We start from the raw sequence: 24,602 nt of genomic DNA on the forward strand, positions 1-24,602 counted from the left end.
TTTACACTAAGTTAGCATATGGAATATCTATCTGTAATTGCATCAGCTAGTCAGACAAATCTCCTCATTTCTGCAGTGAGTGAACAGCTTACAAAAGCTACAGTTTCTATGGGAGAGGCTCAATTTGGATTTGAAATCAAGAAAGCTTAACAATATCCACTCTCTATGAAATTACCACTCCATTCTAGTAAAGTCCAAGATGTTTAATAGCCACATAAGGTCCAACAGCAAATTAGGAGCAGAAATAAAAGAGTTGGCTGTTATTCTCAACTGGTCTCCTGAGAAAAGTTCATTCATTTCTATTACATCTTGAGAAAAACTTCTTTGTTCTCTTTATAGCCTTCCCTATATGTAGCTCATTTAGGTGTGATTTCTGTGTAGGCAAACTTATTTTTAAATAATCTGTGTGTATGTGTGTGTGCACGTGCAAGCGTGTATTGCATTTTTAAAAATTTAGATTAGGGTTTAGCTGTCCTCTTGAAGAAAGGTTTGCTGTGGCTTGAAGTTCTATGAAAATATATAGCTTGTCAGTGGAAAATTACACACACACACACACACATACACACACACACACACACACACACACCCCTTAATCACCATTCACAAAGATTGGGGAAATTAAATTTCTCCTTTCTCTTGGAAAATGAAAGACACACATCTCTTGTAGGTCTTTGGTTCCTTTAGCTCTGGTTGTTTGTTTATTTTTGTGGCATTGGGATCAAACCCAGGGCATTTTCCATGCTAGGCAGGTGCTCTATTGCTAAGCTAGATCCCCAACTTCCTACTTGTTTGCTTGCTTGCTTCCTTCCTTTCCTTTCTTTTCCTTTCCCTCCTTTGCTCCCTTCCTTCCTTTTCTTCCCCTTCTTCCCTTTCTTTACTCCATCCTTTCTTCCTTTCTGCTGGTACCACTGCTTGAACTCAGGGTCTCTCTTTCATTCAGCCTTTTCATTAACCATCAGTGCTGTATCACTCGAGCCACACCTCCAGTCTGGCATTTTTTGCTGTTTAATTGCACATAGAGCCTCTTGAACTTTCCTCCCAAAGCTGGCTTTGAACCTTGATCCTCAGGTCTTACCCTCCTGAGCAGTAGGATTACAAGTAGTAGACACTTGTGCCTGGCCACCAACTACTTGTCTACAAGGCAGGTACAGCACAGTCATACTATGTTCTAATGAATATTGGAGGCTAAGCTCCTACAGGCCAAAAACTTTGCCTCACACTTAGTAAGAAATAGCTCTGGGAAGGGGAAGGAACTGCGGGAGTGTGTGTGTGTGGTGTGTGTGTGTGTGCGTGCGTGCGTGTGTGCGCGCGCGCGGGTGTGTGGACAAGGAGGTGGGGGCAGCCGAGTTAAGAGTCCTAACTCCTTGGACTCCATTTGCTATTCTTTTCTTTCTCCTCTACACCTATTTGGTGGTTGTGGGCGTTTGTATTTTGCTTTTCTTTTCATTCATTTCCAGATCTTAAAAATAAATTTTTTTAGGGTTGGGGGTAGTGGAAAAGGGGGTGAAGGAGGAGAGTAGCAGCAGAAAAGCAGGAGGACATGGAGATGAAGAAGAGGATTAGTCTGGAGTTACGGAACAGAGCCCCGGAGGAGGTAACAGAGTTAGTCCTTGATAATTGCCTGTGTGTCAATGGGGAAATTGAAGGCCTGAATGACACTTTTAAAGAACTAGAGTTTCTGAGTATGGCTAATGTGAAATTAAGTTCACTGGCCCGGCTCCCTAGCTTGAATAAACTTCGAAAGTTGGAACTTGGTGACAATATAATTTCTGGAGGTTTGGAAGTCCTGGCAGAGAAATGTCCAAATCTTACCTACCTCAATCTGAGCGGAAACAAAATCAAAGACCTCAGTACTGTGGAAGCTCTGCAAAATCTTAAAAATTTGAAAAGTCTTGACTTGTTCAACTGTGAGATCACAAACCTGGAAGATTACAGAGAAAGTATTTTTGAGCTGTTGCAGCAAATCACATACTTAGATGGATTTGATCAGGAGGATAACGAAGCACCAGACTCGGAAGAGGAAGATGATGAGGATGAAGATGAAGATGAAGATGAAACTGGTCTACTTGAAGGATATGAGGAGGAGGAGGAGGAAGAAGAAGAAGAGGAAGATGAAGATGAAGCAGATTCAGAATTGGGAGAAGGAGAAGAGGAAGTGGGCCTTTCATACTTAATGAAAGAAGAAATTCAGGATGAAGAAGATGATGATGACTATGTTGAAGAAGGGGAAGAAGAGGAGGAAGAAGAAGAAGGCCTTCGTGGAGAGAAGAGAAAACGAGATGCTGAGGATGATGGAGAAGAAGAAGGTGACTAGATCATTCTCAGATTCAATTTCCTAGATCTCCTGGGTGTGCAACAGAGTGATCACATCTTCTTTCTTTTTCATGTATGATAGCTCTCCCTACCAGAAGATAATCTGTAACTTTTTTATAGGAGAAGTGTGGTTTTACTATTTTTGCCTTATCATTCCAATTAAGATTTACTAGTTTGCTAATGATCATGTTGTATGTAGAGAAAAATTTTCATTAACTCCCTCATCCCTCCATTGTGCAATTCTCTAGCAATGTATTTGGAATCTTAATTTTTCTAATTCAGGCTTACTGTCTTAGACATTTTTAGCCCATAATTAAAACATGATCAATTTTACAAAAAAAAAAAAAAAAAAAAAAAAAAAAAAGAAATAGCTCTGGCCCACAGTTTCATAATATCTAAAATAGGGACTGGTTGCAAGCTCCAGATTGCAAGATGGAACAATAAATAGTAAAGACTGGGCAAAGGGGTCCTACCTATTGTGTGTGTGTGTGTGTGTGTGTGTCTGTGTGTATGTGTGTGTGTGTGTGTGAGAGAGAGAGAGAGAGAGAGAGGTATGTCAGTTCTGACCTTAGCACTCTCATTGATACAGGCTATATTTAAAGCTGTGAGTTCCATCCACAGTACAAAAAACAAGCAAACAAATGAATCAAAACAAAACCTAGGGCTGGGAAGGTGGCTCAATGGTAGAGCGCTTGCCTTGCATGCATGAGACCCTGGGTTCAATTCCTCAGCACCACATAAGCAAAAAGAAAAAAATCCAGAAGTGGCGCTGTGGCTCAAGTGGTAGAGCACTAGCCTTGAGCTGAAGAGGTGAGGGACAGGGCCCAGGCCGAGAGTTCAGGCCCCATGACCGGACCCCCCCCCAAAAATAAAACAAAACCTAAAGTAACAATGGTTTAAACAAGATAAAAGATTTAGGTTTCTTGATGGTTGTTGTTCGCTCTGTAATTCTAGATACTCAGGAAGCTGAGATCTGAAGATTAAGGTTCAAAGCCAGCCTGGGCAAGAAAGTCAATGAGGCTCTTACCTCCAAGCAATCACCAAAAAGAAAAAAAGCCAGACTTGAGCAAAAAAAAAAAAAAAAAAAAGAACAGTGCCCAGGCTCTGGGTTCAAACCCCAGGACCAACACAAACACACACACACACACACACACACACACACACACACTTTAGGTTTCTTACCTGGAAAGTCTGTGTGGTACTTCAAGGTCAGTGTGTGGTACTTGATGATATCAAAGACCTAGGTTGCTTTTACCTGTGACTCAGAATGTGAGAACATTAGCAGACAAGCTCCAGATTGCAAGATGGAACAATAAATAGTAAAGACTGGGCAAAGGGGTCCTACCTATTGTGTGTGTGTGTGTGTGTGTGTGTCTGTGTGTATGTGTGTGTGTGTGTGTGAGAGAGAGAGAGAGAGAGAGAGGTATGTCAGTTCTGACCTTAGCACTCTTCCTTAGCTTTTTTATTCTGGGCTGGTGTTCTACCACTTACACCACACCTCCATTTCTGGCTTTTGGTGGTTAATTGGAGATAAGAGTCTCACAGACTTTCCTGGCCAGGATAGCTTTGTACCTCAACTCTCAGTTTTCAGCTTTCTGAGTATCTAAGATCACAGGCACAAGCCACCAGTTCCTGGTTTACTTCCTCTTTCACTTCTCTCTGTCTTTCTCTTTGTCTATCTCTCTTTCTCTTATAGATATAATATTATACTGCCCAGGCTGGCCTGAAGCTACCATGATAATGTGATCCTTCTGCTTTGATGTCCTGAGTAGCTGAGACTACACGTGTGTCTCACCATGGTTGGCTTCGTTTTGTTCATATACATTCATTTCCTACAGATACCAAAGAAAGTTTCAGCCAAGTGATGGTGGCTTAGACCTGTAATCCTAGCAGTTCAGGAGGCTGAGACTTAGAGGATGGAGGTTTAAAACCAGGCCAGGCAGAAAATTCCATGAAACTCTACCTCCAATTAATCAGAAAAAAGTCAGGTTGGAGTCATGGCTCAAGTGGTAGCATGCCAGCCATGAACAAGCAAGCTGAGCTTGAGATACTCAGTTCTGCAAGAAGAAACACGGGGGCAGAGGAGAGAGATGTTAAGACACTGAGCAAGTGAGTTCTTTTGGAAGTCCACCCACTTATTCATCCTTCTTTTCCTCTATCTTGCCTCCATATGCATTCTCCTGCCCTCCTCCCAGCTATTTCTGTAATGGGTTAGTAGATCACTAAGGTCTCAGGGAGTAATGCCTGGAAACTCAGCTCCTCCCTGAAGGTGTAGTCCAGAAGCAGAAGAACATTCCCAGAAGTCCAAGGATCAAAAGCTAAAATGACAAGCAATAGGCTCTATAGAGGCCAATAACTATGAAGAAGGCAAATCAGTCATTATTTACTCCATTTTACAGGGGAGGAAGCTGCAGTTCCTGGTTATGTGACCTGTCCAAGCCAAGTAGTAGTGAAGCCAGTATTGAAGCCCATGTCTATTTGGCTCTGAATATAAGTTGATGCCCACTGGTGTATTTGCTCTAAGAATGGGGTTCTTGTTTTACTCACTCCTGCTTTTTTGCCCAGAAACTCATGGAACTACCTCAAGCACACATTCAGGGACTTGATATACAACAATGGCAATATCTAACTTTTATTTTATTTTATTTTTGGTTGATTGTGGGGCCTGAACTCTGTCCCTCAGCTCTTCAGCACAAGGCTAGCACTCAACTATTTGAGCCTTAGCACCACTTCCTGCTTTTTCTGCTTATGTAGTGCTGAGGAATCAAACCCAGGGCCTCATATGTACAAGGGAAGCACTCTACCACTGAGCCACCTTCCTGCCCTTATTTTTTAATTTTATTTTGTGCCAGTCTGGAACTGAAAGCCTGGGCACTGTCACTGAGTTTTTTGGCCCAAAGCTAGTGTTCTACTACTGAAGCCACAGTTCCACTTCCAGCTTTTAAAAATTAAAACAAAATATTTTTTTTTGTGGTTGCTTTGAGATAAAGAGTTCCATATTCCTGCCTGGGTTGGCTTTGAATCACTATCTTCAGATCTCAGTCTCATAAATAGCTAGGATTATATGCATGAACTTACTGGTGCTTGGCAGTTAACACAGAGTCAATCAATATGTATTAGATATGTATGTGTACGAACTGATTTTATGCTTTTTTTTATCCCATTTTAAAGATGAGGAAACTGAGGCTTGAAGAATTTATGTGATGCCTAACATCACATAGTTGATACAGTAAGGGATAGAGATGGAATTAGAACCCAAGCAATTTAGTTTGAGTCTACATTCTTTGTTCTAAATTGGCACTATACTTAAGGACAGCAACAGTTTTATTGTTTATGGATTAGCTGGCTATTATTATTATGGATCGGCTGCCTATGTCTCTAGTTTACAATATAGAAAAATATTTATTTCTCCTAGGTATGTCTTGATCTTCTCTCACTATTGTTCTCTCTCTCTCTCTTTCTGTGTGTGTGTGAGAGAGAGACAGAGAGACAGAGAGAGAGACAGAGACAGAGAGAGATATGAAAGTACTAGGGCTTTGAACTCAGAGCCTGGGCACTTTCCTTTATCTTTTTTTCCCCAGGGCTGGCTGTCTTCCATTTGAGCCACATCTCCACTTCCAATTTTTAGTGGTTAACTAGAGTTTGAAGACTAATAGACTCTTTTTTTGGCCAGAAATGACTTTGACCCTTGATCCTCAGATCTCAGCCTCCTGAGTAGCTTGGATTACAGGTGTGAGCCACCAGCACCTGGATTTTTTCCCACTATTTTAGATACCAGTGAATTGTCATTTGTTGAAAGGACACAGGAACCTGGGTGCCATTTATGACAGCACTACAAAGATAATTCATTGTTTCAATTTCGCACTAACCACCTCCTCAGGTGTTGCCTTTCAACAAAGGTGTGAATGCATTGTGGTTTTGCTGTCATGATTCATTCCTGAGCCTATATTTGCTTCTACATAGGAAGAGGTCCCCTCCCTCCACATACACTGCTGCTTCTCCCTCATCTTGAGAGCAATGCTGAGAAAGAAGTTGGCAGACTTAAAGTGAAATGAGGGTATTGCCAAGATAGGTTAGGGGGTGGAGCAAGAACTGGAACTCCCCAGAATCTACTGTAGGCCAGACACTGTGAGAGGTCCTTTCCATCTGACTTCTCATTAAATCTTCAGAACAGCCCCTCCTATTCTCTCTATCAGTTGCATCTTAGATCTGACAATCTGAAGCTTTGGGCAGCCTACAGTCATGGACTGGTAAGTGCCAGTACTGATGTTCAAACTCAGATCTGTCTGGCTTCCAAGTTCATGCTCTTGTCATGTTATTAATTCTCTCTGAATTACCAGAAACTTTGGCTGGGCAAGTTGGAGAGAGCTGCTCCATCCTGGAATCTGTTTTCAATGCAGTGTAGTCCAGCTTCCAGCTTCCTCAGACATCCCTGGGATCTGAATTTCTCTTTCTAGATTCAAAATCCAGAGTTCTCTCTCCTTTATACCACTTTGCCCCCGTCCCGCATTTTCCTGCTAAATCAAAAACCTCAAATTAATATTACCATCCACAGCAAAAGTGGATTTGCTGTAATTTGAAGTAAAATTTGTTATTTGGGAGGATAGGTTTATTTTTTTCCCTTACTATCTGTGTGATCTAAGGCCTATTATTTAATTTCTTTCTTTTTTTCTTTTGCACTGGTCCTGGAGCTTGAACTTGGGTCTTTTGTTTTTGCTTGGCTTTGTCACTCAAGACTAGCACTCTACCACTTGATCCATAGGTCCACCTGGTGAATTGGAGATAAGAACTTTAGATACTTTTCAGTGCAGGCTGGCTTTGAACTGCCATTCTCAGATCTTAACCTCCTGAATAGCAACAATTATAGGCATGAGCCCCTAGTGTGGGGTTGTTCTTTAACTTCTTTATGTGAGAGTGTGAAAATTATGCTCTTCACTCACAGCCAGGGCACAATGCCTTTTCTCTGTCTTTTGCCTGTAGCAATAAATTATAAGACTGTGATGAAAGGGCTGTTGTAATGAAAAGAAAATTGGTACAGTTTTGGGGTTAATCTTGCTCTTCAATTGTAGGAGACTCATATCTGGAATTAAAATCATGACTAGACTGTTGCCAATGGTAAGAGTGCTCCAAGCCCTTTATCAGGGCCTAAGACTAGCATAGAGGTAAATCCTCGATCCTGGCTCCTTTCAGCTCTTTGTGTGACTATTTTTGTGATGATCTTCTTCTAATTCTTTCCAAAGAATGGTAAGGCTGACTCCAAAATAACCAGGAAAACTTTCCAAAGTTGACATATTGCCAATAACAGAATTTATGAAACAATTTTAAGCCCATTATATTAAAAACCCTGCATTAACAGAACCTTATGTGATATATACTTACACTTGCTGGTAGCATTTTGCAACAGTCGCTCTTTGTGTATCTGTCAGTACTGCTAGATGGGGAAGGAATTAAGAATAAAACTAAGAATAAAATTTTTCACATAATTCTCACTTTTGTCTCATGAGGAGTCTGAGATGTAAGATAGGTACTTGAAGCTCATGCCTGTAATCCTAGCTACTCTGGAGGCTGAAATCTGAGGGCCATGGTTCAAAGCCAGCCTGGGCAGAATTGTCTACGAGACTCTTATTTTCAATTAACCAGCAAAAAGTGGAGGTGTGGCTTAAATAGTAGAGTGCCAGCCCTGAGTGAAAAAGGCAAGGGAGGGGCTGGGAAGGTGGCTCAGTGGTAGAGCGCTTGCCTTGCATGCCTAAGGCCCTGGGTTCGATTCCTCAGCACCACATAAGCAAAAAAGAAAAAATCCAGAAGTGGCGCTGTGGCTCAAGTGATAGAGTGCTAGCCTTGAGCTGAAGAGCTGAGGGACAGCGCCCAGGCCGAGTTCAGGCTCCATGACCAGACCCCCCTCCCCCCAAAAAAGAAAAAGACAAGGGAAAACATAAGTCCTGAGTTCAAACCCCTTTCCCCCCCAAAAGTCAAGAGACTTCAGTTCTTGTCATGACTATGTGACAATGGTCAAATCCTCTGCCATATCCAAATCTTTGCTTCCTCAATGGGAATCTGGAAAAATCAACTCGGTCCTGTCTTATGCCAATAGAGATCTGGGGAGGAACAACCAATATACAGGACAGAAATCTGCCTGCACAGCTTAATGAACACATGGATAAGGGGGAAGACTGAAAATACAGTACACAAGAAGAGTCTGAACTGAGAAAGCATAGTAATAAAGACGAGGATGTCAAAAAGAGTAATGGTAAGCCGGGCACTGGTGGCTCACACCTGTAATCCTAGCTACTCAGGAGGCTGAGATCTGAGGATCACGATTCAAAGCCAGCCAGGGCAGGAAAGTCCGTGAGACTCTTATCTCCAATAAACCACTAGAAAACTGGAAGTGGCACTGTGGCTCAAGTGGTAGAACGCTCAGCTGAAGAGCTGAGGGATAGCGCCCAAGCCCAGAGTTCAAGCCCCATGATGACCACCACCACCACCACCACTAACAGAAAGAGTAATGATGTTCCTCAGCTTGCATTTCACTAGCTGGGTAGTTTTAGAGGAGGCACCTCCTCTCCTTGGAACACAGTTTCTTCATCTGTCAAGTGGGGGTTATAAGAGAGTCCTTCACAAACCTTTTCTATCAAATAGGACAGTGGAAATGAAAACATTATCTGAATAAGAAAGACTCTATAGCCAGACATGGTTGTTCACTCCTTTAATTCCAGATACTTAGGAGGAGGCATGTAGATAGAGAATTTGGGGTCAGCCTAGGCAGAAGTAGTAGAACACTTTCAAAAATAAAACATAGGCATTGGTAGTTCATGCCTGTAATCCTATACTCAGGAGGCTGAGATCTGAGGATTGCAGTTCAAAGCCAGCCTAGGCAGGTAAGTCAGTGAGACTCATCTCTAATTAACCACAAAAAGTTAGAAGTGAAGCTGTAGCTCAAGTGGTAGAGTGCTAGCCTTGAGCAAGAAAGCTAAGGGACAAAGTCTAGGCCCTATAATGATCAACCATGTTGTGCTGTGTGCGTGTATGCGTGCGCGCACGTGCATACACACACACACACACACACACACACACACACACACACACACACACACAGAACAGAAATGTGTTTCAAGTGGCAAGGCACTTTGCCTAGCATGTATGGGACCTGGGTTCAATCATCATACTGCATGTACAACTAGGTCCCTATTAGTTGTTGTTGTTTGTGTGTTGGGGAATGAACTCAGAGCCTTGTACATGCTCAGCATGAACTTTACCACTAAGTGACATCATTAGCTCCTATTAGTTGTTACCAGTCCTATTTATTAAAATCCCTGCTAAAATGCCAATATTCTTCTGAAATTCTAGATGGCTTCAACTAGTTTAGCCACCTTTGGAAATAAAACCCATCTTTGACATCACAGGACTTTGACAGCCGAGGAAGTAGAAGCCTTCTTCTTGACATCATTCCACTGGGGTTCAGATCTCACCTTTGCCATTAGCAGCCTATGTGAACATGCTGCCCTTTTTTGACTTGGTTTTACCAGCTGTAGAATGAGGGTGATGGTGATAATTCTAGTTATCTCCTAAAGCTGTGAGAATTAAGTGACATCCAGGCAAGCATTTAAAATAGTCCTCAGTAGTTAGAACAGCTCTCTTTATTCTTGGATATCATCTTTATTCAGGTATTCTCAATGGTACTGTGGTCTAATGCTACCTAATTTATAATATTTGTTTTAACTCTAATTTATTAAATAGTATCCCAGATTCTATACCTGATAGTAAGATAGTATTTAGATAGTAGATACTTTATAACAGATATTATCCCAGATACTAGAAATATCTGACTGAATGAAAACACATCACAGTCTAACGTCATGGCTCAGGCATTTTTGGATTCTCTAAAAATGTTTGCTTTTAACCAGTCAGAATGGGAGGTGCTTATAAACCCTCCTCCCACCCTAAGATAAAAATTAATATGCCCATCATACTTTAGGTCTATAGAAAATTTATTTCTATACTTTAAGCCTCCTTTGTCTTAAGCTACTTCCAAGGCCCTTCTTTTCATTCTATCTGCTCTCCAGGAGAGAAAAAGGGAGGCTAAGTATGGTAGGCTGACATGCAAGATCCACTCTTCTCCATTCTGAAGCCAGCAAGCCAGTGAGTCAAATGTCAAGGCTTCTGTGAGAGAAATCCCTGGGTAAGACAATTCTTCCTCTGCTCTAGCCACTGCAGTTGCAGAGAAAAAAGGAGCCCTCCATATCCTCAGGCAGTAAATGAATGAGAGGGTGATTAAAGACCTAAATTTGATAATGACATAATTAGGTAATAAGTGTACATAGAGATACATGCATTATCTCCATTTAGAGATAAATGGAAAAGACTATGGGTGGAAACAACTATGAATAATACATACAAAAATTCTGCACGTAAAGGTTTTTGTTTTTTTGTTTTTAAATGCCATCCTTGGGTAGGTGTGGGCGGCTGTAATTCTAGCTATTCAGAAAGCTGAATCTGGGGATTATGGTTCAAATCTAGCCTGGGCAGGAAAGTCTGTGAGACTCTTATCTCCAATTAACCACCAGAAAGCTGGAAGTAGAGCTGTGGCTCACTTGATAAAGCACCAGCCCTGAGCTAAAAAGCTAAAGTTCAGTCCTGCCCAGAGATCAAGCCTTATTATCAGTACACACACACATACACACACACACACACACACACACACACACACACTGTCATAAGAAATCTGAGAGTGTTATTTTGCTATTTTTAATCACAGGGCTTCAAAACTAAGAGAGGAAAAAGTTTTCCAAGGGCAGTAGACACAGCGGATGTCCAGAACTCATGCTGCCTGGATTCCAGCAAACAGGGCCAATGGATGGGTTGGCGACACAATTGAACATACTGCCAGGCCAGGGAGATGTATATGACAAGCCGCTGGCTGGTGGCTCACCTCCCTAATCCTAGCTACTCAGGAGTCTGAGATCTGAGGATCACAGTTCAATGCCAGCCTGGGCAGGAAAATCTGTGAGACTCTTATCTCCAATGAACTATAAGAAAACCCAAAGTGGCCTTGTGGTTCAAAGTAGTAGAGTGCTAGCTTTGAGTGAAAAAACTCAGGGGCAGTTACCAGGCCTGGAATTCAAGTCCCAGGACCGACAAAAACAAATGTACATGACAGTTCCACCCTATGCCACCTTCTAGGTGAATGGGGGGCAGTAGGAGGTGTTGCACAAGAGTCACCTCCCATCTCCATCTGTGGTTAAGAGTCTGAGTGGTAGCCCCCCCCCCCCCACCTATCCTTCCCGGGGTCTAGCTCAGAGGCAGATGCCAGCGGTGGGGGGCTCCCTACAGGTCAAGATCGACTGCCCTCGGGGATGGGGCCTTGGGGCCCCTGTCCCAGAAGAGCTCTGGGATGACCGCCTGCACGGACGCAGGGAGGCGCCGCCACTTCCGCCTCTGGCGATCGGCAGTGGGGGGCGCACCGAGACAGCAGTTCGGGAGCTGCGCTTTGTCACCGCGGCAGGCAGCGAGGGGCGGAGGACACGGAAAGGGACCGCAGGGACAGGACACAGGACGGGACGGTCGAGCGGATGCCCGGCCGGAAAGGGACGCCCAGGCGCTGCAGCCACACGTGGTGTGGCCCTGGGTCTGAGACTCCACGCCCGGGCTCAGCCAATGTATGCACCCTTCTGGATACACGGCTCCAGGGCTACACCCCTTCCTGAGGCCCCCTCCAATGCAACCAACCCCCAATAGTGGGTGCCCCGCTCCCCTCAAAAGCGCACGTCCTCCGGTACTCACGATCGGACCCGGGGACCGGGTCCTCCACGGCGCAGCGCCCTGCGGTCCTCCAGATGTGTAGCCACCCATCCTGTGGTGCCAGGCTCCGAGGTGCGGAGAATAGTAACCGCCCAGCCAATCTGGGAAGAGGGGCCCCTGTCCCGGTCTTTCTATCGTCTCAGTGTTAGGGCACGTGTTTCTAGGGGCGCAGCGCCCATGGTCAGAGGGAGAGCCTCCAGCTGTGTATCCCTGGGAAAGTTCCATTACCTCTCTGAGATAGTTTTCCCGCCGCATAATGGAAGGGACAAGATTCACCAAGCACTCAAGGGACAAGTCTGGGCCAGGAAGAGACTCCATAAAAGTCAGTCCCCAGAAATCCCCAAACAAAGCTTTCTCCATTCCACTTCAAGGAGAGGCTGAGCCTGCCCAACCAGTCGGACTTGTTGACCTGGGACAGCAAGGGGGCAGAAGTTCCTTGGCGGTCCAGCTGCTTTCTCCACGGGTGGCACTGCAGTCACTGCCCCATAAGTCTTGGCTAGGCCGGGGTAGCCTCCTCCTTCTGGGCTCAGGTGCAAGAGAGAAGAGCGCGAGGAGATAGACTCAGACTCTGACACAGGCCTGCACCTGCAGGCGCACTGAGGCCCATTCAGGGTCCAATAAGTTGAAGAGGTCTCACCAGTTAAGGATTCTACTGGGACTGAGGTATAGATGCTCTGGTAGGGCCATGCTGATATGTACAGCAGTGGGCTCTTCCTTCTTATTATCAGTGCGTGGGGTGCACTTGGAGGAGTATCCCCAAGAGGGAAAATAAAAGACAACCAGTGGGGCTGGGAAGGTGGCTCAGTGGTAGAGCACTTGCCTTGCATGCCTGAGGCCCAGGGTTCGATTCCTCAGCACCACATAAGCAAAAAGAAAAAAGCTGGAAGTGGTGCTGTGGCTCAAGCGCTAGAGCGCTAGCCTTGAACTGAAGAGCTGAGGGACAGCGCCCAGACCCAGAGTTCAGGCCCCACGACCGGACCCCAAAAAAAGACAACCAGTTTAGTCTGACCTTTGGTTCTTTGGAGCTTGGAAAAGGTTTGTTCAAATCTATGAAAACAAACCAAACTAAAATGTAGCTAGGTGATAAAGTGCTCCATTGGCATGTTCAAGGCTCTAGGCTCTACCCCCAACCACCACAAAAAGCAGAACCAATACCAGCAAAGCCAGAGAAGATATCCACTCTCCCTCAAATCTGGAAAAGGGATTCCTAGTGGTACAGAGTAGTAGCTCAGCAGTTCCTACCACTCGCGTCTTCAATCAAAGGAATTCAGCCCAAGGCCTGTCTTTTAGAGCTGTTCCAACCACATCATTCTCTCCATGAAAATAGGACTGAGGCCTAATGTGATGGGCTCAGGTCAGGTCCAGATGTGGGCAGACCTGGCCATCTGCTTGGATTTTGTCTCTTGGGCTAATCAATCCTAGAGTACAGTGAGAGAGGGAGCAGCCTTGAAGGGAAACGATCCAGGGCAAATGTACACTCTCAGACTAACAGATCAAGCCACTGTGCCAGAGGTATGGTGGCACTGGAGGGGGTATAGGGGAGGGAGGAGAAACCTCAGGGACTGAAGGCCAGCTTTAGTTTCTCTGTACATTTTCCTGCCAGATATGGGAGGAAGCTGCCACTCCTAACAGGTACAGACTGGCTGAGTGGCCCTGAATAGCTTGGAATGGTCAGTGAGAGGGAAAACTGAGCAATTTCTTAGGATGTGCAATGTTAGCAGCTGTAGTGACATTCTGGATGTTTCTTAAACCTTGAAGACCTTGAGTTCCCAGTTGGGCACAGTAGTTAGTTTCTCCCAACCCCCATCCCTGGGGGTAGATCCAGCCTTCTTACAGGCCTCCAATGTCTGACATATAAAAGGTAAATTTCCAAGTGGTTGGCAGCTATTTTCTTTACTGTCCTTCATGCCTGAAGGAAGTGGCCAGAGCATAACTATACTTTCTCCTCTTGAGTTCATCTGGGAATGAGATGGAAGTGAGAAGGCTTCAGCAAAAACCACATTTATTATTATTTTAAAGCCTCAGCACCCAAAGCCTGGCACCTCCTTGAACCCAGGGCCTTACTTATGCTCAGCAGATGGTTGACCCCAGTGTCAAGTTGTTCTGAATGTGGACTTCAGGCCAGAGGGAGGAGATTTGAATTCTTTCATTCATGCTTGAGCTTCTCAGCTGCAGTGATTCATAGTGTAGAACATGGAAAAAACTAATGCATGTGAAACGCTTAGAACAGTGACTGCTTTTCTAAAATGGAATCCTCTTTGCCCTCCGGGGAAAATTGTGTGTGTGTATATGTGTGTGTGTGTGTGTGTGTGTGTGTGTGTGTGTGTGTGTGAGAGAGAGAGAGAGAGAGAGAGAGAGAGAGAGAGAGGAGGGAGGGAGGGAGGGAGAAAGAGAGGTTGGTCGTAGGATGAGGACAAGTCCAGCTCTGTGGATCTGCAGGTATATTTGATGTGGCTTCTTTTTTTTTTTTTGTCGGTTGTGGGGCCTGAACTCTGAGCCCAGGCACTGTCCCTCAGCTCTTCAGCTGTAGACCAGTGCTCTACCACTTGAGCCTCAGCCCCACTTCCAGCTTTTTCTGCTTATGTGGTGCTGAGGAATAGAACCGAAGGCCTCATGCATGCAAGGCAAGCACTCTACCACTGAGCCACCTTCCCAGTCCCACCTGCAGGTATATTTGAAGGACATTCCGAAACCTCCAGACCTGAGTAGATTCCAAGGACAGAGATTTTTGTGCTTGATAGCCTTATTACGAAAGATGTGGGGGAGAGTTAAGGCATCATTGAGTATTGAGACATATCTCAAGGCCAAGGAGGAGCAGAGCTGGGAAGGAGAACTGGGCCTGGGTTTATTTTCAGCCATGTCCTGGCCCCTGATCACCCTGAAATTATGAAGTCCTTTAAAGGAAATGTATGATAATTGAGAGAAAAGGATGTTAGTGTACATTGGAGAACCCATACTGCTCCACTAGGGTTGGGCAGGGAGCTATCCTGGCCATTGTGCTCCATGTTTGAATATTGCTGGTGAATGGGAACAAAGAGTAGCAGTCCTGCCCCGGGTCTTCTGGCTCCAGGCTGGGCCAGTGATAAGTGTGGAAATGTGGGCTACTGGGCAGACTTGGACAGAACAGGGCCAGAAAACTGCCAGGCTCGGTTTTTTAGAACTCAGGCAGATAGGTGCAAAAGTTACAGCAATGGCAAGCAGGACTACCTGCTTCTGGGGACCTAAGGAGTAGCAAGTGTTGAGGGGATAAGAAAGCATCCTTTTCCAGGTGTCATACTCTTTGCTTCATGATTCTCTAGGAAAGAGGGGTCACACCTGTCCAAATCAGAGTTTCAGAAGCTTAGGGTTTCTCCTATCTGAAGGAAGATTTGCTCTGTGGTACAGGAAGCATCTGGGCACTGCCAACAACTGTCTCAGCAGACTCTGTTTGCCCTTTGTACTGTAATCTTGTCATCCAGCTGTGATCTGGCTGCCAGTGGGAGCCTGACCTGGAGCTTGAGAGCAAGTAGGGCTTGTTCTCCCATGGTTGTACCCCAGGGGTACAATCTGCTGTGTCACTGGATTCCCAGGGGTACAATCTGCTGTGTCACTGGATTCCCAGAAGGACATCAGTAGATGCTGCAGGGGAAGTGGAAGCAAGTGTGTGTGTGTGTGTGTGTGTGTGTGTGTGTGTGTGTGTGTTGGGGGTGGGGGTGTTGTCAACCACTGATCTGGCTATCCTTTTTGCGGGGATAACCTAGAAGGCCTCAAAACAATTACTACCATGGAAGAGCCACCTTATTGTTCCAAAGGAAGCTCCCTTTGTTCTTATGCTTTACTGAAGAGATAAGCAATTTAAAAAAAAAAATCAATTCTTTTTCTGTTCAAATTTTTGCTGACACTGAAGTAGGCAATCCAGCTCCTGCTCCTTGGCCTCTGGATTTCCCACCTTTCCTTTTTGGCTGAGAAGCCTGCTTGCCTCTGGGTGGCCTTACTCCAGGCTGGGAAGGTGCTTAGCGGCCATGCAGACAACGGCCCCCATCAGGCTATAGCCCCCAACTCCCACTGCTGCTCTCTGGAGTGGGGGTGGGGGGTACGGTTCTTGGGAAGCAAAGCAGTTTTAGCAGATCAGGGTGTCTGGTGACTTAGCTTAGAATTCCATTTAAACCCACCCATGTACTCCAGGCACCAGTGACTCATACCCGCCAATATTAGCTACTAGCTACTTGCGGACAGAGAAATCCGTGAAGCTCTTATCTTCAATTAATGAATCGCCAAAAGCCTAGAAGTGGAGGTGAGGCTCAGTGGTTATGAGCCAGCCTTGAGCACAAAAAGCTAAGTGACATCACTCAGACTCTGAGTTCAAACACCAGTGCCAGCAATAACAAAACAAAACAAAAGAAACTAAGATGGACATCTTATCTCCAAATCTCCTCTGGGGATTTTCACCCCTTCCCCTATTCTGCCCAGCCACCAGCCTCCATAGGAAGAAGGGCGGGAACTTTTGAAATCCTGAGAACTTCAATCTGAGAGGAGTTGGCCTGACCTGAGCTGGTAGCTCCAGCAGGGAATGGGGTTGCAGGACCGGGGGAGGGGGGGAAGGATAGAAGTGAGACATGCCAGGGGAGGGCAAGAGTCTGCTTGGACTTCTGTCCATCCACTAGGCTTTCATGGGATTCTTCTGGCTTTACCTGCGCCTCAGATTTATCTTCTTGTATGGCAACTAGTTTTTGTGATATGATAATAACACTATTAGTGTATTATTAGAATACACTCTACACACATACGCCAGAAATCAAAACAAAAACAGTAAGTTTATCAAGCACTCTCAGGTTATCATCATCTTCTCAACCTCTTTTCATCTCAAATTGGTGAAAGGCTGATTTTAGAATAAATGACGGTTAATTAATATTTTTAAGAACTTGTGTGTTCAGTGCCCTCCCCCATGACTGAAAAAAATTGAAGGCTTCTTTGAAAGGGTGGGCAGAAATCTGGAGAAGCTTATTTACTGGGGGGAGAGGGAGGGCTGGACTGAGACGAGGTAGTCCCAGAAGCTCAGATCTGGAGCTTAGACTAGGCAGCCCTCCTCCCCCGCTGAGCCCCTACTCAGCCCCCATCCTGGGTATATGAGGTGAAGCTCAGCTCCTTCAGGCTGACCCAGGAAGGAGACTAAATGGCACCCCTTGATCTCACAATCCTACTTTGCTTTCATCTCCAGGGAAAACTCAGAGGAAAAGAGGATCAAACACGGAACATGCCCATTGAATGCAAAGCCGGGGCGGGGCAAGGGAGTCTGGAGTCTCTTTAAGGACTAGCCAGCCCCCCTAAGAATTGAGGTAGTGGGGTGTCTGGGAGAATAAGCCTGTGAGGATGCTGCTATGGGGGGGGGGGGAGTGAGTATTACTCAGACCCAGTCTTCAAGTGCCCAATAGAGCATGGGCAATGGAGGTGGCACTTAGGTAGACAGACACTCAGGAGCCTTGATTTGTAAAAGAAAGAGCATGACTGGTGCACCCTCAGGCCCTGGCAATGCGAGGAAAGGGGCAGGGCTGGACAGAATCCACAGGTAACTCTCCCAGGCAGCAAAAAGTCCTAGGATTGGCTCCCTCCCCCAACTTCTGAACCCTCCTCTTGGGCTCTGAAATACTTCCTCAGATTTCTAGGTGAGCAGTGCTTAGCAGATGATAGCATGGGGACTCGAGAGAGTAGAGATATCTACCCAGTATGCATTCCACCCTCAGATCCATCTGCCCCCTCCCCCAAGCAAGGTATCAAAGATATCAAATTGACAGAAAAGGGAAAGCATCTGGGAGAGAATTTTGTTCCTTTTTTGAACCCGAGTGCTTCTTCCACCACATCCCTAAGGCCAAGGGGGAGGAAGGCCAGGGTAGGGTGGTGAAAAAAAATGGAAGAGGAAGAGAGAAAAGTAGTAGGCAGCAGATGTAAAAGCTAGTAATGAGGAGTTTGCTTTAGTAGCCGGAGTTTTGGGGGAGAGGGGTGCAGGGGCCATGCTTCTCAGCACAACTTCGGACTAGAAGCTTTGGGGAAAGGGGCGGAGAAAGAAGAGCAGAGCCTCAAAGGTGCACAACTCCTGCCCTTAGCAAAGCCAGAGAGACTCAGCCCACCCACCGGGTCCCCAGGGGCTGCTAAGGAGCCTGAAGCCTTGCTAAAGAGCCTGAAGACCTCATCCAAAAATTCAGCTCAATAAACTCATCCCAGCATCCTCCAGGTGTAACAGAGCCTCTTGTCAACAGCTATTTCTGGGCATTTTCAATGACTTTTATCTTTTACCCCTAGCTTTTAGATCCACTGATGATTGCCCCTGGCTAATGGCATTGGGAGTCCACTCCAGGAGTGCATCCTGCTCAGGGTGCTAATCTTAAATCCTCCACTGAAGCCTTGCGCTTTCTTCTAGCTTGGGCCCTCCAGCGCTACTGTGGTAGGGACCCATATCTGCCCAGCACCCCTTCATTGGGAAAAATCTGTTTCTGGGAGAATTCGTTGATTCTGAACGAATAACTTAAAATAGGAACAAGAAAATAAACAAGACCATTCTTAGAACCTCTCCCCACCCTACATACCTGAGGTGCTCCTGAGGCTCAAACGGAAAACGATTTCTTCTATGAATACAAGTCAAGCCAGGCTGTGGAAAGCTTAAGGCCACCTAGAGGGCAAGGATTACAAAATAATAATACGAACAATAACAATAACAATTAAAAATCATCCAACACTTTGAGTCAGTAGCCAAGACAGTTTTTTTTTTTAAAGAGGGGAAAAAAAATCTCTTGCCCCTCAGGAAGAAACATAGCAAAGTTTTGATTCGAGAAAGGAGACAGGACTAGGGGGAAAGAGGGAGGAACGAATACCCCAGACAAAGTGGGGGAGGGCGGGGAATAACGCTTTTTGGTAGCTTGTAAAAAAAAAAAAAGAAAAGAAAAGAGAAAAAGACTTGGTAGCCAGTTTGAGATGAGCTGTTGGGACAGGCAGTTGTAATCATGGTGGGAGAACGGGGGTCTTGTGAGCCAGCTTGCACACTTCCAGAATGCAGTTATGAATTTTTGCATCCGTGTTAAAAATCAAGGCACCAAGAAAACAAAAGTCAAAAACAACGATAAAAGAGAGGGGGAAAAAAATCAAAAGCATTTTCAATTACCCAGTCCCACAGCCCGGGCGGAACTCGCTGGGCGTCTTAAGCTCTCTCTTTTCTTTCTGCGGAATTCCATTCGCATCCCCTCTGCTTGGGTGTCTCCCTCTCTCAGTGTGTGTGTCTCTCTCTGTTTTCACACTCTCCTCCCCATTCGAGCGAGGCCCACACCTGGCGCATCACTGCCGAGCCATTAGCTGCGGGTCTCCTTTCATCTTCGCTGTGGCAGACGTTTCTATTTATCCACTTGCGCTCGCCGAGTGGCGTCACCAGCGGTACTGTAATGACGATTGCAGCGGGAGGATGACAGCTTAGAAAGAAGAGGGCAATGGGGCTTCCTCCCAGAGGCGGTGCGGCACGGAGGAGCGCTCGCATCACAAGGTGACCCTAGTTCCCCATCGCCACCTCCGCTGTCGCCGTGGACGTCGCGCTCCAGCTGCTCCACGCCCGCCCGGTCGCCTGGCCTCTCTCTCTCTTGCTCCCTATCGCAGCCAAGAACTATTTATTTGGCCGGCCGCTGGGGTCTTAGGGAGCCTGGGGTTAGGAGCTCACTTGGGGGCTTTTCCCCTCCCTCCCCTCCGGAAAGATCTGGTATGGAGAGCCGAAAGGACATGGTGATGTTTCTGGATGGGGGTCAACTTGGCACTCTGGTTGGCAAGAGGGTCTCCAATTTGTCCGAAGCCGTGGGGAGCCCGCGGCCCGAGCCGCCTGAGAAGATGATGCCCCATGGTTGCCTGAGCCCACGAGCTGGCCCTCCGGCTACCCGGGAGCGCGGCGGGGGAGGCCCGGAGGAAGAGGCGGTCGATGGACTTGCAGGCAGCGCGACGGGGCTGGGCGCCGAGTCACGGGCAGCTGGGGCGGCCATGCTTGGTCCAGGACCCCCGGTCCCCTCCGCCGACAGCCTTTCTGGCCAGGGGCAACCCAGTAGCTCAGACACCGAGTCGGATTTCTATGAAGAAATTGAGGTGAGCTGCACCCCAGACTGCACCACCGGGAACGCCGAGTACCAGCACAGCAAAGGTAGCCACCGCGCCCCTCACTCCCCAGGCCTCCCTCAGTGCCCAACCTTCACCTCAGCTCAGGCCAGGAGGAAGACAGTCCTTCCCCCCAGTGCAGGATGGGGAGACCAACCCGAATAACTTTTTTTTTTTAAATCTGTGAACTGGCAGGGGTCTCCTACCGTGTTCTGGCGTTGGTGGGTCTGTACCTTGTGGGGGAGGTGGGTAAGTTTTGGGTTTGGGGGATTCAAAGTGCACCCCCCTTTCGCACCCCCCATCCCCAGTGTTTTGTGGGAATGCTTCAACTGAGCGGGGAAGACACCTTCCCCAGGGTGGAGTAAGATCAAACGAAGTGTGGCGGGGTGCAAGGCGCATCAGGCGCGGAAGCCAGGAGTCTATAAAGGACTGTAAAATCCCGGCGGACTCTGGCTGCCCGGGTGCTGCAGCCCTCCGACCAGTTTGCACGTCGGTCAGAGGTCCAAATTACCTTGTCACTTCCCGGGCTTGTTGGCGCCAGGTCGGAAATGGTCCCAATGGTCTAATTGCTTTTGGTCTCCGGTTGCATTTGAAAAGGCTAGGATCGGGTCCTCCCCCTCCTCTTTGCCTTCCCAGTCCCACTTCTTCACCCCAAGGAAAAGGGGCTGCAGGGGGGCTGGAGCCCCACCCTTCTCTGGGGGTAGGCTCAAAGAGGGGGGGGGGGAGCTTAACTCGAGAGCCTCTTCCCTCCCAGAGCTAATGGAGTGGGGCTGGATGGCCCAGAGGTAGATTTTTTCCCCCCTTTCCTAGCCTGGTGCGCCAATCACTCCACCTTAGGGGGTGGGAAAATGGGAGGGAGAGCTCACCATCCTCCACAAAAACTTGGGAGGGCAGAAAGATGACCTCCTGAGTTGGGTACCCAACATCTTGTACACATTATTTCCACCCCAAACCATTTTGTCATCTGCTCCATCCACTCCCTACTATAACATGCTCTCAGAACAGCGGATCCTTCCACTGAGATGTACACCCCCTGTAACACATGCACACACGCACCTGTGCTCGCCTTCAGGAACATGCCAGAGCAAGGAAACTGCATGTCCAACACCCTACAATGCACAGGTCTCAGATTTCCAATGTTCCCGCACTAAGGTGCATGTCAACTCACTTGCCTGTCAGACAATGTGCATACATACCCCTGCCTATCCCTGCCGATGGTGGGCAGAAAGAGCAGGGAAAATGGACTTTGCCTGAGACCGCGGGTAGATGAAGAAGGTGGTTGGGAGCCTCTTTACCCAGCATGCCATAGACTCCAGTCTTCCGAAGGGCAACTAAACCTAGCACTCCAAACCCTCCACGGTCCCTCCCCAATGATAAACGCCCGTCTTCCCTCCCCGAGTTGCACAGCCCCTGCAGAGTAACTTACTGAGGTCGCTGAGGGGTTTGTCCCTTCTCATCTTGCCCTCCCCCCATCCTTGGGCCTACAGCTTCACCTCAGCAGCGTTTGTGTGTCTGTTGTGTGTCTGTGTGCTTGTGCTTGTGCTTGTGTGCTCTGGGCTCCCCGCGCAGGGTCGGGCTCAGAGGCACTGGGCAGCAGTCCCAACAGCGGCAGCGAGACTCCCAAGAGCAACGGCGGCAACGGCGGCAGCGGGAACAGTTCGCAAGGCAGTCTGGCCTGCAGCGCCAGTGACCAGATGCGCCGTTACCGCACAGCCTTTACTCGGGAGCAGATTGCCCGGCTGGAGAAGGAATTCTACAGGGAGAACTACGTCTCAAGGCCACGGAGATGCGAGCTAGCGGCTGCCCTAAATCTCCCGGAAACCACCATCAAGGTAGGAGCGGGCAGGAAAATGAGGCGGGTGTGTGCTCACGTGTGTGCTCAATAGCCACCTGCCTACTCCCTAAAGAGGGCGCAGAAAATCGGGGCCTGGAGTTCCCCTAGCCTGAGGCTCTCCTGACAGTCCCAAGGAGGGGCACTTCAGCCAAGAGGTCGATTTTGTCCTCTTTCTAGGCAAAGGGCAACACGGATCGAGTGCCTTTGCAAGTGACAATGAGGTGTCCCCTTGGCAGGGGACGTATTTCTGGGCGCGTCCTCACACCCTGGGATGATGAAGTCCTAGTCTCCCTCCCCTCCTCTTCCAGCACACTCACTAGCGCGTTCACTCTGGGTCTGGGGCCCTGGGGATCTTGGCGATGTGGATTGAGGCAAAAGAGGGATAAACAGCGGGGTGACATCCAGAATCTCCTACGTTGGGATACCAGCTCCAAGTGATGTCTGTCTAGTCCTTTCCTTGTCCTGTTTCCCAGAGTCGGGCAGCATTTCTAGGCTGCGACCATTGGTCCCAGCCCAACCACTCAACCTGCTGGCTCTTCTCTCCAGGTGTGGTTCCAGAACCGGCGCATGAAGGACAAGAGGCAGCGGCTGGCCATGACGTGGCCGCACCCAGCGGACCCCGCCTTCTACACGTACATGATGAGCCACGCGGCCGCCGCGGGTGGCCTGCCCTACCCCTTTCCATCGCACCTGCCCCTACCCTACTACTCGCCCGTGGGCCTGGGCGCCGCGTCTGCAGCCTCGGCCGCGGCCTCGCCCTTCAGCGGCCCGCTGCGTCCTCTCGACACCTTCCGAGTGCTCTCTCAGCCCTACCCGCGCCCCGAACTGCTGTGCGCCTTCCGCCACCCGCCGCTCTACCCGGGCCCCGCGCACGGACTGGGAGCCTCGGCGGGTGGCCCCTGCTCCTGCCTTGCCTGCCACAGCGGCCCGGCCAATGGGCTAGCGCCCCGGGCCGCTGCCGCTGCCGCTGCCGCCGCCGCCTCGGACTTCACTTGTGCCTCCACCTCCCGCTCGGACTCCTTTCTCACCTTTGCGCCCTCCGTGCTCAGCAAGGCCTCCTCTGTCGCTTTGGACCAGAGGGAGGAGGTGCCTCTCACCAGATAAGGGGCCGCCTGCGGGCTGCCGACTCCAGGACGCCCGGCGGCGGGGGTGGAGGGGCTCTTAGAACTCAGCCAGAACCTCTTCTACCGCGCCCCCCACCCCCAACCTCCCCTCAAGATGCAGAGGGATCCTAAAGGACCAATGGGACTCAGCCTTGGGATCGGGAGACCCAGGAAGCAAGCGGCTGTGGCTAGCACCTTTGAGGGAGCAGGAGGGCCAAGGCTGAGAGAGCTTCATTTGGGGGGTGGCCTCTTTGCCGGCACCCACCGAACCCACCACCTCTGACTGGGTTGAGGCTATGGCTCACTAGCTAAACAAAATTCAGCGGGCCACCCATATACAGCCCCTCTGGCCCCATCCCCCACCTCACACTCCTTCCATACTTGGGCCTCCCTTGCCCCTGCCAAGGCCAAGCACTGGAAAGGGAAATTGCTGTCTCTGAACAAAATGCTGTGTATGCAGAGCAGATAGAGATTAATCTTCACCAGCTTTTCCAAGGCATGGCAGGGGGCTTGCTGATGACAATACACTAGCCAATTTTAAGGGAGAGAGTGAGGGATGATTTACTGCCAGGGAGACTCTTGCCCCTTGGCAAGGACCATGAGGGCCCTCTGATCTTCCTAGAGCCTCAGTTACACAGCATCTTCTGGCTCTGACATCTACCAGCACCTTGACTGGTCACTCCCAGCTTTGTGTCAGCTTTCAACTTGCAACTCCAGCCCCAGCTCTTTCTGTTTTGAAGTTGGCAGGGAAGATGCAGATGCCCTTCAAAGCCCCTTGGCAGCTTCTATGAGGCCAAACCTTTTTCTCTCTGGGTTCGGTACACACTCTGATTAGCAAGTCATGTGTGTAAGGAGAGTTTCTGAATGCAGAATGTATGTATAATTATGATGAAGCCCAGTTCAGCCCAGAGCTGAGCTTATTTAACAAGGCGCCCAGGGAAGAGCTTAGAGAGTGGGGGCTTTAACAGCCTTCTCTCATTTTCCTAACAAATTGCCACAGAGGCTTGACTTTCAGTTATCAGTGGGTGCCTTCTGACCTTTTGGGACACCCTGTCTCTATCCTTCAGTAGGGGTTGTTTGGGAATCTCTCACGAAACCGCACAGTCACACTCATTCTTGCAGCCAGTTTTTGAAGAAGGGGAAAACTTTACCCCCCTCCCCCCCCAATGCAAGCTTCACCCAAACTGGGAGGGAGTGGTTCTTTCTGTAGGGAATGAATTTGGTTTGGTTAGGAGTTTTCCTTCGAAGCCCAAAGAATTTGCTGTTATGATTTGTTAACCATATTGCAATAAAAGCCGGACATGATTCTCACCTTAGCATTTAAATATTAATCTTCATTATTTTTGGTAGCAGGCAGAATATTAACTGTTTCTGAATTGCTAGGAACAAAAAGCATGCCCTCACATATAGCAGGCAATTGCTTGTTCCAAACAGATATTGGCAGGAAATGAAGATCTGCA

The 24,602-nt window shown here is 48.0% G+C and overlaps 2 protein-coding genes across 3 annotated transcripts; both read left to right on the top strand.

Moving 5' to 3' along the window:
• The first annotated feature begins 1,252 nt into the window (after nucleotides 1–1,252).
• Nucleotides 1,253–2,453, top strand: LOC122112137 (acidic leucine-rich nuclear phosphoprotein 32 family member E-like). Of its 2 annotated transcripts, XM_042684988.1 has the most exons (2): nucleotides 1,253–1,899; nucleotides 2,033–2,174. In XM_042684988.1, exons 1-2 carry the CDS (start codon nucleotides 1,541–1,543, stop codon nucleotides 2,172–2,174), a joined length of 501 nt encoding a protein of 166 aa, XP_042540922.1. In that variant the 5' UTR covers nucleotides 1,253–1,540. The 2 variants fall into 2 exon arrangements, with proteins under 2 accessions (XP_042540922.1, XP_042540921.1); XM_042684987.1 differs by having other exon boundaries at nucleotides 1,253–2,453.
• Nucleotides 2,454–19,760: 17,307 nt separating this feature from the next.
• On the top strand, nucleotides 19,761–23,143 carry Evx1 (even-skipped homeobox 1). The gene is made up of 3 exons (XM_042685082.1): nucleotides 19,761–20,251; nucleotides 21,775–22,037; nucleotides 22,586–23,143. The coding sequence occupies exons 1-3, from the start codon at nucleotides 19,825–19,827 to the stop codon at nucleotides 23,141–23,143; spliced, it is 1,248 nt and encodes a 415-aa protein (XP_042541016.1). The 5' UTR covers nucleotides 19,761–19,824.
• Nucleotides 23,144–24,602: the final 1,459 nt, after the last annotated feature.

This window comes from Dipodomys spectabilis, unplaced genomic scaffold, assembly GCF_019054845.1.
Source record: "Dipodomys spectabilis isolate Male_0828 unplaced genomic scaffold, ASM1905484v1 ptg000092l, whole genome shotgun sequence".
Lineage (NCBI taxonomy): Eukaryota > Metazoa > Chordata > Mammalia > Rodentia > Heteromyidae > Dipodomys > Dipodomys spectabilis.

Excerpts from the sequence above, each read along its gene's own strand:
- LOC122112137 (XM_042684987.1), top strand. The coding sequence starts at position 1,541 with ATGGAGATGAAGAAGAGGATTAGTCTGGAGTTACGGAACAGAGCCCCG.
- Evx1 (XM_042685082.1), top strand. The coding sequence starts at position 19,825 with ATGGAGAGCCGAAAGGACATGGTGATGTTTCTGGATGGGGGTCAACTT. Across the intron at positions 20,252-21,774 it reads CGAGTACCAGCACAGCAAAG|GGTCGGGCTCAGAGGCACTG; the intron begins GTAGCCACCGCG and ends CTCCCCGCGCAG. Across the intron at positions 22,038-22,585 it reads TCCCGGAAACCACCATCAAG|GTGTGGTTCCAGAACCGGCG; the intron begins GTAGGAGCGGGC and ends TCTTCTCTCCAG.